Raw genomic sequence first — 13,932 nt, 5'->3', positions numbered from 1 at the left:
TGCAAGAAATACAACTAATCTCAACAAAAATGATGGTAGTTTCTATTTTAGCATTTTTAAATATGCTTTCAGGGGTGTTCGAAAGAACAATGTCCTCTTGAGGAGTATTATCATGGAGCAGAGATACAAAAAGCATCAAGAATTAGTATTGCCCCTCTTTCCAAAGGTTCTTAGTCTGCATGTGATCACATTTGGAGAGAAGAACCCTGATATGACCCTCATTTTCTTCCTTCAGATTAAAGTTGAAAAATACTTGACTCAAGAAGAGAGAGAGAAAGCAGAAATGCTGGCTAAGCTTGAAATGGAAAGACGTCTTGCTGAGAAGGTACTTAAAGTAGTTTCCTTTTTTACTGTGTAGGCCTTTGTCTCTGGTCAGGCTTATTTAGTTAATGCTGCACTGAAATATTCCAGTCATGTAGCATGGGAGAATAAAGTGTAAATGGTAGGTAATGATGATGTGTGCCTTTTCCTTCTTATTATCGTTTACAATTGGAACTACCTAGACCAGCCGGGGGGAGAAAAGATTTAGTATTAGGCTCAACATTTTCTAAAAAAAATGGCAGTTAAAAATACTCTATCAGGTGACCAGGGATTAGATAAATTTCTAAATGCATGCTGCTGCTCAAGAGAGAGCTTTCTGCTTTATCTGTGTTTGTTAACTGAGCGACCTGTGCTCTTCAGGGATAAGGCAAGGGTGTTGTAATGCTTTCCTCTGGCTTTAAAATGCATCTGTGCAGAACCTAAAATGGTTCTGTTCCCAAAAGAGATGCTCAATGAGACAATAACACAATAGCCTCCTTCAGCCTAGCCTACCAACTGCACAGGAGTAGTCTATACCTGTGTATTCTTTTCTAGAATGCCAGAATGGCAGTTTGAGTAAGTTATTTGGTACGTGAACATCCGTCCACCAGAAAAAACTCTGAGACTTTCATCATGTTTCACAGGCATCACCGAAGTGCATTAATCTACTAGTGACACACCGTATAATTGTACAGATGATCTAGATGTGAACTACCCTATTATCCCTCTCAAAACTTCCAATTACTACACTTCCTTTTGCAAACAAAAATATTTTTTGTGGTTGTTTGCAGGACAATGACAGACTGCGTGCTCTTAATGACATGATGGGTGGAGTCCTAGAAGTCAAAAAGGAAGACGTCTTGAAGATGGTGAGCTGTGTTTCTGCCATATCATTTAGGTGGTTTGTGGGCTTTTAGAGGACGTGTGAAATTCAACTAGCAAATATTTCAAACCTAAGTGATAGGAGAAAGTCAGAGACTTGTAGAATTGCATTAAACCTACATAGACTCTGTAAGAGACCACACACTGGACTCAAAAGAGACCACAGAGTTCTAGTGCCTGCATATGACTTATCCATAACACCTGTCCCTGTCACAGTGGAATACTGCAGGAACATAATCTGGTATTACCATTATAACAACTGGTGGAGGAAGAGCCTGTTTTCCATCACTGTGATCTCACAGAAAAATACTGTATTCCATTTTAACTCAGCCAATATAGATAGTACACAAGTAAAGAAAGGAACAAATGTGAAATGTCACAGAAAAAGAGTACGGCAGGACCAAGCATTTTCCCTGGAATTGATCTCTTTTGGAAAATAAGGGCTCCACTTAGAAGTATACGTTAGCATGGAGTTAGATTTGGGTTACCTTTTTGAGTTAGATTTTTTTCTGAAGCAGAAAACGTGAGGTATCTAGTATCTACAGCAGTATGTTTGAGTACAAAATACTTGTCTTTTACAAGATCCAGCAGTGAATTCCTATAAGCAATTGAGAGAGAATAGCACAATATGTGTCACCAAAATTACTGTGCAAGTGACAGACCAGAGAAACAGAATATATAGGTAACTTAGACTTAAGTCTTGTACCTTATTTACCACTAAGGAATACCTTTAACTCATCTTGAGATGTGCTAGAGTTTGTTAGTGTGCAGATGGGGACTTAATGTTGCTTTTGAAACATATTTGTCTTTAATTCTTCCAGGATATTCCTCCACCTCCTTTTCTGTCCAAGCCTGAGCATCTTTGGAATGAAGAAGAAAAGAGAATATTTAGAGAATATGAGATAAAAGTCAAGGAACTGAATGAAGAAAAAGAGGAATATAGAAGGGTAAATTAAAATGAGAAAAGGAGTGGTTTTGTTAACATGCTCATCACCAGAGTTTCAGGAGCTACTTCTGAAAATGCTAATACACAGAATAAATGGAGAACAAATGAAGAACAAAGATCATGTGGCATATGAAAGAAGTCCTAGCTTAGACTAGACAATCTCTACTTATACCAAGTAATACAAGCCAAAGCCTGTGGCATCTCACAGACAGTAACTTTCCTTCACAAATGTACCAGTATTCCTAAAATTTTTTTCAGGTTCCATTCCCAGAGTTGCTGATGCCATACGCAAATGATACAACTCTTTTTATTCTTCGAAGTCATATTTGGACAACATAACTCGGTAGCCTGGCAGCACCTCCTTCCAAACAAATAATTTCTGGGACCTTTTGGCTAAAGGATACAATTCCATATTTTCATTCTACAATATCTGAGCTTCTTTGTTCTTCTAGATGTGATATTGCTGCTCTTGTCCTTCCCTTCTCCAGGCACTGGAAGATGAACTGAAGAAACTTAAAGCTTCCATCCAGGAAACAACACGAAATTTTGATGAGATTGTGTGTAAACTCTCTGAAAGGAAAGTGAAATCAGAGATGGTCGTCTACCAGGTATTGCAGAGAACATTGATTTTTCTTCTCTGTCACTGTGCATCAGGAAAGTTAACATTTTTTAATACAATCATTTTACAGGAAGAACTCAAAATAGTCAATCTTGTTTACGCTTTACTGTTGGATGAGGAGTTGGACACTAGAAAAGCTGGACTTCATAATTTTCTTGTGAAAAAGGAGAAAGAAAAAGTAAGTAGTCATTTGGAATGCTGTTCTTAGGAAAAGTGTAATATTTACAAAACATTTTCTTGTGAGGACTGCTCTTTCCAAATAAAAATTTTGCTGTAGATTATTTTCTGACAATTTACAGGGTCACTGATATATTTTTCAACCTGTACAGGTGACATACTTTATAAATACATATGTTTTTTAATAGATATACTCATTTTGGTTCAGCTGGAGTTGTTTGGTAAAATTCTATGCATTCAGAAGGGCATGCTGCTAATGGTTGTTATATATAGTATTTTTCAGTATCCAGTGTCAAGCTGGAAGCAGCAACTATGATGCTTTTAGGACATGAAGATGTGTAATGCCATCAAGTTTTTCACTGAAGTGAGGGCCATGCTGACTTGTGTTTGCCAGTTCAAAGCATAGACAGAGGTTGCTTTTGAGTATCTGACACACATACCCTTGAGCACAAAGTGTTTATAATCTTATTGACCAATTTAGTCTCCTGAAGCGTTTACCCATCCCTGCCAAATCATATAAAAAAAAAAATTCTAACTCTTCCCATAGGTAGATCTTTTGGTCCATACAAACTGTGAAATACAGGAGAAGGATCTCCCCAGCAGAGTAGAGGCATTTAACAGCCTCAGTAAGACGTAGTATCCTGACAGGTAGCAGAACTATGTTATGACGAAAGGGAAGCTGCATTCTCAAATTAAAACACTCCATTGAACAGCATTTGTGAATTTTTGCACTGTGTTACCTGTGATGATGTGAAAGGAAAAGGAAATCTTTGTGCAAGTGAAAACAACTATCAACAAAGGTCCTTACATTCAGATTTTAATATGAAGACTTGTAAGCATTTGTATATTTCTTCCACAAATTTCTTACTGTCTTAAGCAGGGGACTAATTTAATTTCACACCTGCTCACCCATTAGCAGTATCTACAATTAACCTGCAGAAGAAGGCATTGACTTGTTAGTGAAAACAGCTCACATGTTTTTCTCTAGAAATAAGAAAGCGTCAGCTTCATCAGTGTAAATGAGTGGCTGCTTGGTGCTTCTGCTGGGTGAGTTTCATTCCTGAAATGTTTTGGGTTTGCTATAGGACAAGACTACGAAAACACTCCAGACTACAGAACATAAAATTGTGGCTTACATGGACACCTATGAAAATGCAATAGTTGAAGAGAAGGTGAGACTCTTGACAAACACAAGGAGGTTCACAAATTAAAAAGTTAATGCTGTGTCTTGATAACAAGAAGAATGTACTTCACTGTGAGCATGGGATGAGTTCTGGTCAACTTGCTGATTGCTGAAATTCAGTTGTAAAGGAGAGTATGTGCAGAGAAAAATTAATGAAGTATCCCGGATTCCTGTGATGCTTGACAGTGCTTGGAAGAGCACCATGTTCTATATTTCTAAGGTATGAGCAGGTTAATGCTTTTTTAAAAATAACGTTTTGGTAACAAGAAAGCTTTCTGTTTCCCTCCTAGAAACTGGAATGTGGTTTTACAAAGGAGTTTGCTGACCTACCTGCTGATCTCCTTAATGAGCTTTCCCAACTTTACAAACGTCGACCAGAGTAAGATCCTCCTGATGCCATCTGCTTAAATATTGGTGTTTCTTGGGAGTCAAGAATGAGAATGCTATTTATTTCAATGGTCAAAATTATTTTGATAATCAGTGGGCTGCCTGCTTTTTATTGGCTATTTAACAATTGCTTTTTTGAGTACTTATATTTCCTCATTCACCCCCCACAATCTATTTTAAATGCAATCTAAATAATCATGAGGTTTCAAAAACATATATTCTTATTTTGTGTAAGATGCAGTCTTACCTATTTGTTCTTTGCTAGGAACTTGAAAGAATGAAATGTTCATAGTTGTTTTTGCACTTCTTTTGTGCAAGAGATAATAAAAAGTAAATATTTTATGTACTCTATATGTGCACTAGGGCCCCAGTGACAGAAATGGCCTTTGACACTGCAAACCCGTATGGCAATTGTTCAGGCTCAGCTGAAGATTACAAAGATGCACGTACCCTGTTAAGGAAATCCATGGATGAACTGGATAGTCCTGAGTACATGCCTAATGGCTTAGACCCATCTATATGGGAACGCTTTTGTCTAGCTAGAAGAAATAAAATGGAAACTGAGGAGCTGGTATGTAAAATTCTTTATTTTTCCAGTATACTTCTTGATATTTTCGGATCTGATAGTTCTACGGAGTTCAAGTGCAGGGTCAAGGTAATGGTGAAACAACAATGCAGCACACACACAAGCTGCATTTGAGTTTGAAGGTTGCTTCTGACCACATTCAGTTCAGAATAATAGAAATGCTATGAAGGGAAATGGGATCTAGTTCTCCTTCACAGGAAAAATTAGCATATTAATGTGAATGGATTTTATCAGAATGATTATGATTTTGGTGTGGTTTCATTACAAAAAAAAAAAAAAATTACCTTTCCTCTGTCCATACCAAAAAAAATATTAAGGCATTCGGTTTTCATCATCTGTTGGAGTTGTTCTCTCCCTTTATCAGTCTACATTTGCAGCCATGCATTCCCATATTGTTTTAGAATGTCAAGAGCAATTCCTAACAGATGGTGTGGAAAAGTTCTAGCAAGCTGTTTGTTCAGCTTAAAAGCATGAAGGTGTAAATCTCAGTTTTCCAGAGACAGAGATACATGAGCTTTGAGCAAAAGATATACAGATTTCCTTTCATGTGAATAAAATACGTGTAAATGAATAAATTATTTTCTGAGCAGTGTATAAAGATGCCCCAACACTGGAAACATTCAAGGTCAGGTTGGATGGGACTCTGATATCGAGTTGAAGATGTCCGTGCTCACTGCAGGGGGGTTGGACTAGCTATCTTCATGATCCCTTCCAGGGCAACCATTCTATGATTCTATGATTGTAACCTCCTTGTGCATGTGCTGAGATTCTCAAAATACCAGGCTATGTATTTATACATATGTTTGTCTTCTTAAGAACTTGTCTTCTCTGTTCTTGAAGAGTCTTGCCCTGCCATACTGACAAAGTTGAAAAAATTCAGAATGTCACAATATTGCTTGCTTAGGTGAAACAGAAAGACCAAACACTGGCAGAGATGCAGGCCTTTCTCCAGAGAAGAATGGATGACGATGAGAAGATTAAGTCAGAACTAGAAGGCATTTTCCAAGAACTTAGATGGTATTTTTTTTTCTTTTCCTATATTTTGCTATGTTTTACTACTCTACCGACACAGAGCTGAAAGTTACATACAAAATTATGCAGTGGTGTTCTCCAACACTCTTTTCTCTAGGATCCATCCTAGAGACCTACAATATTTCTGAAATGAGGTGCGATTGCACCACATGTGAGCAGGCCAAACCAAAATTTTTCACAGAAAGGGTCATTGGGCACTGGCAGAGGCTGCCCAGGGAGGGGGTTGTGTCACCTTCCCTGGAGGGGTTTAAGGGACGGGTGGACGAGGCGCTGAGGGACATGGGTTAGTGATTGATGGGAATGGTTGGACTCGATGATCCGATGGGTCTCTTCCAATCTGGTTATTCTATGATTCTATAATTCTAAATCTGGGGATAAATTATACAAGAAAAAGGGTGCTGGCTGGAGTCTTCTCCATATCCTTCTCAGTTGTTATTAAAACTTCTGTTCAGTAACAGACACCTTCTCTCAGAACATGAGCTGGAGTATGTCAAACTGAATCAGTGGTTGAAAACTTCATGTATGGAAATAAGTTGCAAATTCTGTAGTCGCTTTGGGCGCAAGTACAAGACAGGCTCTTAAAGAGTAACCCCTACATGAAAATACCTCTCACCAGTAATAAATAAAAACATTCTGAGAATCATAGGAGGATTTATGCAAACCTGTTGAAATCACTAACTTCTTGTTTTCTGCCATTATAGGGTGCAGGAAGAGAAGAAGAAATTTCAAAGGAATTTGACTGTCCAGTTTTTGCTAAAGCAAGGACAGGTGGAATTGGAAAGTACTGGGATCCCAGACTACAGTGATGCCATTCTCATTAATAGGAGTGTTATTGAAGAACTGAATTCCTCTATCATGGTAATTTGCATTATCTGAAGGAAATCTAAGCTTTTTAAACAAATGTATTGTCCTTCAGGGGCTCTGCTTTTTCTCCAGTTTGACATCTAGTTTCAATTCATTACTACACACCAGGAGGCTCAATTGTAATCAAGAAGCTATTAAGGATTCCGTAATGTCTCTTATCACGATGTACAGATTGCAATATAGATTGCTTTCTTGATGTTTGATCAATATAATTCAGACCAATAAAATGGCAACAGTTTTTAGACACACCATCACTTACACACGCTGTAAACAGAAAATGCTAATCCAGTCTGAAAATTCCCTCAAGGCAAAGGCACAGTTAAGAAGCATTTGAACAGTAGCTTACATTAAGATTTAAAAAATAATACACTTTTTTATGTAAGGTGAAAATGGTGATGCTACTTAAAACAGTGCTTCATACTCCCATTAAAAGGTTCTTTTCTTAGGCATTCTAGCTGTACAAAAACTGCTACTGGACAAAGCCTTCAGTAATGACTGCAGAATACCTTATAGAGGGCTGATTTGTATTCTGTAGAGCTAAAATGCCTTCATGTTCAAAAGACAGAAAGGTGGAGAGAGAGGTTAGCTGTAATTTTCTCCATCTCCTCCTCTGATCTAAGGCTGTGGCACAGAGCATAAAAGGGAAAAAATTCTACAAAAGATAACCATCTGGAGCAAAGTCTAGAAAGAGACTGCAGTATAGCACGTTCTTCTTACTAAAATTATAACTTTGGAAGCTTGTCCAACTTGTTGCAAATAATTATTCCATAATTTGCAAAATATGTTAATGAAGATTAATCTATTTTTTCAGGCTCAAGGAAGGAAAAAGATTGCTAGCGTGGTGGAATGTAAAGACTTCTCTAAAGTGATATTTCATCTGGAATGGGAGCACAAGAAAATGAGAATGCAGATAGAAGATCTGGAACAGAAGGCTCGGGATATAGCAACGCTATCTATTTCAAAAGACCGCCAGCTAGTGAGTTACTTTCTTTATATTTTGACCACAGAAAATTTTGCTGGCTATACCTGTAAGATCATTTATACCTCTTAAGTCCCTTACTCCTATGGAGAAACCTGATGCCCACTAAGTCAACAATTTAGTTTTCAGAGTAAAGTTTTATTCTTGAGAGTGATCAGTGATGCAGCTGTTTGGTATGTTCAGCTGTAAACAAAGGCAAAATTAGCCCTAACTCTCGTTGTTTCAAAATCGGCACCGAGATTAAGGAATGAGGATTTTGCAGCCTCAGAAGACAGATCCTTTAAATAAAAGACTATAACTTCCTTTAAAGTGAAAGGTCTGAGGTGCTCCCATCTGGTATCTCACTGGGCTTTGAACAAGCCCAGCTGGCAGGCCAAAAACTGTAGGAAAAGGTAAGAGCCAAGGATACCAGTGGGAGAGGAGAGGATGAAGACAGCTTGTAGGGGAAGCCTGAGCATATTGCAGTATGGGATATAGAGGACTGCAAGGAAAGCTGATGGTTTTGTTGTGCTAAGGTGAGGGGCATAAAGGTTTGGAGTAAGAGTTGTTGGAGGATGGGTAAGCTATGGATATTGCAGTGGGGAGAGCTATAAAGCACAGAGAAAATGAAGAATGTTGGAGGGCAAGTAAGGATATTGCAATTCAATCAAAAGATTAAAAGAAAATCCTAAACACCTGTTTTAGTCAGGCTTCATTTTGCTGCCCTCCAAACTGCTTGTTCACTTCTGAATCAGAGCCAAGGGACTTTCTGTAACTGCCACCCACAAAACAGCCTTCCAAAGAGGTGATGTGACAACACACTGAAAAGTTCTTGTAGCAAATTAGTCACCAGTGTTGCTGTTATGTGTTAGCTTTTAAACTTCATTTTAACTGATGAGCAGAACTGTTGCTCTTTAGAGAGTTAGGCTTGCCCATAACAAAGGCAAATACCAGTTTAATCAGAATTTGAGTGCTTTGAGGGGCTTGACTTCACTCTCTGAGTAGAAATGTGGGGCTAGCAGGAAAGACAAGGCAACAGAGACCCCAACAACAAGAATAGAAAGAAAGGTGGCTTATATAAACGGCGACAGAGTGGGACAAAACCCAGAGACCACCTGGAATAAGGACTATTTGTGAAGCAGTGAGTGAAAGCAGTTTTGTGCTGAAGGTCTGCTGGGCCTTTCCTGTTTCTCCTTTTCTGACCAGAGCAGTTCACAAAATTTTACATGTCACTTCGGTGGGACAGTATCCTGAAAGGATAGATCTACATCTACAAAAACCTTTTTACTGCCCATTATGGGTTACACAGGCTGTTTATCCTTTGTCAATCGATAAAGGGATATTTTAGTAGCAGTGTGCTGAAGAAACACATCTTTAATAACTTCTGTGCAACCTGAATTACTATGCAGGTACAAGAACAATAAAACAGAACTACGGAGAAACCACTCAAAAGAAAACAATCACTTTCCTCTCTGGTCTAAACACAGACTGTATAGCACCTTGGCCTCCAGCTGTGTTAGGTTAGACTACCTTATAAGCAAAAATGTAGCTGAGGTTTTTGGATCAACTCACAACAAATTAGGTTGGTCTTGGTTTCATTAACACATAATAGATAACATTATTTTTAACAGCTCTACAGTCTAGTAGTCACACAGCATCCAAGAATATATTTACCATGTCCATTTATGATCATTAGTAAAACTTTCCAATGTGCAGACTTCTAGTTTTTTGAGTTTTGCAATGTATGATTGTCTTTACAAAATTATGAAATGGTTAAGAACAAACAGGCTTAATGAGATGGCTTCTTTCTGCTTTTAATTCTTCAGTTCCTAAGTATGATGAACTACGACACCCACATCACCCACCAGATTTCAGCGATGGAGCAGAGTCTTGGCATCATGGATAAGGTAAATCCTAAGAGAACCACCACGTCTGAGAGGCACATTTTTAGTTTAAATGCAAGTCCTCTCCTTCATTAGCAAGAGGTGTTGGTAAGAAATAACTGCAACTGATACAGGCATAATGACTCTTCAGCTAACTCAAGGACTGCTGGAGCATAGCCAGAACAGCACACACAGGTGAATATATATCTCAGAATCATAGAATAGTTTGGGTTGGAAGGGATCTTAAAGATCATCCAGTTCCAACCCCTCTGCCATGGGCTCATGTCAAGCTTCTCATCAACCTGCACCCCCGAGTCCTTCTCTGCGGGGCATCTCTCAATCACATCATCCCCCATCCTGTACTGAAATCAGGGATTGCCCCGGCCCAGCTGCAGGATCTTGCACTTGGCCTTGTAGAACCTCATGAGGTTTGCGTAGGCCCACTGCTCCGGCCTGTCCAGGTATTTATTCATTAATAATCGCCTTTCAGTAGTTTTTTCAGCTTCTGCTGAGCTGTCTAGAGCAGCAGTTCTCTAGAGTCTTTCGAAGCAGTCTGCATTCATTGATTGCTGCATAGATCAACCCTATGGAGAGAAATCTACTTGCTTTGTTACCGGAATTAAATGCTTTCCTTCCTGATCCGAATGCAGATCTGCTTAACACTTTTTGCACAGCTTTGCCTATAAAAGTCACTCTTCCATTTCTAATGAAGCATTCTTCCAAATCTTCACTCCTTACTGTGTCTCTCCAGGAGTGCCAGCCTGTTCATAATACCACTGCCCCTCTGTTTTCAAAATAACACAGACACAACAATCTGATTTGCTGGCTCTCTCATCTATTTCAATATTCAGATGACGATTATCCTTGATTTTAAGTGATTCCACTGGATTTTCTCCAGGTTGCTGTAGCTGGCATCAGCCTCCTCATCCTCTTCAAGCTTCAATATTTGTGTTGTCACCTTACAGCCCATCTGACAGCTTCAGCACAACAACCCTTTTTTCAGCAGCTCAGAGCAGCCAAGAGAATGTTCTCAGCTCACACATTCCATTGACTTTCTTTGCTCTCTTTGCCTTTCAAGTTTTATCTTTAATATATCTCTTACCCTGACCTCTTGTCAGCTCCTTAATCAGAACTTTACAAAGCATATTGAAATATTTGTGAAAGACAAAGTAAAGCCAAAATGTGCTACTAGTTACATCCAAATACGCCAAAGTTTACTGAGGTACAAGGAAGTCATTAAGATTATAGGTTTCCATCATAAGTATGTCTTTTGTATAATCTCATATGTTTTCTGTATTCATTTGGGAACGGACAGCTGCACAAGAAGAACGTGAAGAAACGTCAGAAAAGAATTAAAGAGTTGGAAAAGTGCATCAGTTTAGAAGAGCAAGCAAACTACAACCTCAGCCTGCAGCTGAAAGAAATGCTTGTCTCTGTCTCAGAAAGGAGGCACATCTTTGAGGCAGCTGGTGAGTCACAATTTAAGTTACAAGCAAAGAACGTTCAGAAGATATTGCCAAGGCCAGATGGTCCTGTTCTCCATCAGCATCAGCTAAGGGACAAGGAGCACCTACTTCTTATTTTATGTGCACTACTAGTAGTACTTTTTCTACCACAATGTTTACTTAAGAGCATGCCCTTGTAACCAAAGTTAATTGACTAAATTGCTGAAACTATTTATAGTCATTAATACCTTCAGTAGGCAACAGGGCATCATTCTTTCACTTCTTTCCACCCATTCAAGGGAATAGAGGAAGTAAGGTGAAGGGTATTCACCATTGGTAAAACTGTAGAGATCTTTCCCGTAGCAAAAGATTTTCAAAACTGTGGGTACTTGCCAGAAACTAAAGGAAGCATTCCAGTGCCTTTTGAATTTTTCTGCTTTATTCAGAACTGTAAAGACTCTTCAGCCGAACTGTGAGTCTCTTTTAAAATGCTTGCTTATTCTATACAAAACTTAGAAGAACCCCAGGACAGGGCCATATAAATACAAACTATACATCATCTGCAAATACAGGCTAACCCTTATATTTCATTTTATGCAGACACACAGCACATTTCTAATGAGATTGCAAAGCAGCGCTACCAGGAGATTTTGAAGCAGAAACACTTACGGGATCTTGTAAAGGAACAGGAAGAACAGTTTGAAACTCTTCAGGCAGAAGCAGAAAGATGGAGATTAAGAACATTTCCTATCTTTTAGTAATCAAAGTCCAGGTAGATGTATAATACCGTGGTCTTGTCTGAGAAAAAGATCTTGTATGTCTGCCTTTTCTCTCTGAACTTTTCTTTCCACAAACAATTTCTTCTGTAACTTCTTTAAAAATAACTTCAGTTTGAGAGATACCTGTTTGTCCGTTTTGTACAATTTATACCTAGTCTTATCCCCATTATATTTCAACTCGTGAGATTTATTTCTGCTCTTTTGATTTTATAAACCACATCACTCATTACAGAAAACAAATGGTGCAAGAAATTGTAGACTGATAGAAGAACAGGTGAGGTGTGCTTGTACATCCTTAGTCTGCAATATGCAACTGCAGACATTTTGAAGGCTGATGATAATCTTGTTTTCTTCTTTTGCCATGTAATACATTATTTTTTTAAGCTGCTGTAAATATCCCTGACTTTCCCAAAGTTCTGTATCTCTATCCAGTTTTGATAGTCAGCACAGAAATGGAAGGCAGCTCTGAAAAAAAAATCAGCAAACCAGCACTATTCCTCTGTATTTGAAACCATCAAACTCTTAAGTTTGCCATATCAAGAGCTGAAAATCACAAACAAATATAAAGCTGAGGCGTGACCAGAAATGGTTTGCCAGTTCGTTAGAAGGCAATAAGAATTTTTGCCATTTGGGATTTTCCTCCACTTGTGTATTCTTTGAGTCCTGTCCTAAATCTGTGTGAGAACACTGTGTGTATTCGTATTTTACTGAAGCTTCTGCTTAATTTAAGATGTACTGCAATCTGTATCTGCTCAGCAGAATGCTTACATGTGTGTCCAACTCGAAGCACGTGCCAAGCTCCTGTTATGGTTTTGCAAACAGAACCGTAAGCAGCCACAACATTTCACTTGGGCAATTTTCAGGCTGGCTAAACTTTCCTTTGTAAGTAAATCTAATTAAAAAATTATGAATGGAAATAACAAAACCAGAACTTAGCACTAGAAGATAGATAAATCTGCATCTGGATCACAGTCCATGTATGACTATCTCCCTTTTATAGCTGTAAGCTGAACCACGTAACGACTGTGCCAGCTCAGATGCATAAATGACAGAGATGGTGGATATTGGAGAAGAATGCACATTTTTGATTCAATATACCAAACTTCACCTTTTGTTCAGTAGACTGGGCTATAACTGACTTTTATTGCAATACTGACATATAAACAAGGTTGACGTTATATATTGTTTTCTTTTGTGCAGAATACGTGTGTAAAGTGTCAGACATCGTGTCATATGTTCGAGGAGCGCAGAAAAAGAAAGGTATTTCCATGTTCAAATCAAGCTAATTGATTTTTAGCCAGCATCAATGATGTCTGGGAGTAATAATATGTGAGTACAGCAGGAAGCCACTGGTTAGAAAAACTCAGCTCACACTGACCTCTGTAAGACACATCAATGGCAACCTTTTATATGTTTACAGGAGAAATGATTAATAGCTTTTGTGCTAGTAGACAGCCAAATGAATAGCCTCTGGAAAAACAGTGGCAGGGAAATAATTTCTGTTCATTCTAGTTTAAATTGGAATAAGTGATGCTAGAATGGGTTCTCTACTGCTTAGTTTTAGTAACTTTGTTTAGAACTGCAATCACTTGTGATTTAGTTGAGTTAGGATTTAGGGTTTGTTTCAAATGTTTTGTTTTGGGCTCCACAATACAAAAAAGGCATTCACGTAGTGGACAAAGTTCAGCACAGGGCCACAAAGATTATTGCAGAGTCTGCGTGTGTCATACAAAGATGGGCTGTGAGAACTCTCTTCAGCCCAGTGGAAAGGAAATGGGGGATTTTACTGTTGCTTCAGCTACTCATGAAAGGTTACAGACAGGATGGAACCTGACAGGCAAAGGGCACAGTTTGCATCAATGGAAATTCTGAGTAGAAATTAGGGAAAAAA

General features: G+C 38.5%; 1 protein-coding gene across 1 annotated transcript in view; it reads left to right on the top strand.

Annotated features, from left to right (window-relative positions):
* Positions 1–12,367, top strand: part of LOC138733921 (uncharacterized) — a 79,140-nt gene extending 66,773 nt beyond the window's left edge. The window contains 14 exon segments of the mRNA XM_069881438.1: positions 236–325; positions 1,092–1,169; positions 2,004–2,129; positions 2,617–2,736; positions 2,818–2,925; positions 4,010–4,096; positions 4,398–4,486; positions 4,858–5,065; positions 5,985–6,097; positions 6,814–6,970; positions 7,788–7,952; positions 9,761–9,841; positions 11,133–11,286; positions 11,863–12,367. Coding sequence (XP_069737539.1) covers positions 236–325; positions 1,092–1,169; positions 2,004–2,129; positions 2,617–2,736; positions 2,818–2,925; positions 4,010–4,096; positions 4,398–4,486; positions 4,858–5,065; positions 5,985–6,097; positions 6,814–6,970; positions 7,788–7,952; positions 9,761–9,841; positions 11,133–11,286; positions 11,863–12,020 — 1,734 coding nt within the window. The 3' untranslated portion in view covers positions 12,021–12,367.
* Positions 12,368–13,932: the final 1,565 nt, after the last annotated feature.

This window comes from Phaenicophaeus curvirostris, unplaced genomic scaffold, assembly GCF_032191515.1.
Source record: "Phaenicophaeus curvirostris isolate KB17595 unplaced genomic scaffold, BPBGC_Pcur_1.0 scaffold_46, whole genome shotgun sequence".
Classification (NCBI taxonomy): Eukaryota; Metazoa; Chordata; class Aves; order Cuculiformes; family Cuculidae; genus Phaenicophaeus; species Phaenicophaeus curvirostris.
Note: the sequence above shows the minus strand (reverse complement) of the source record. Positions and strands in the feature narration are given on the sequence as shown.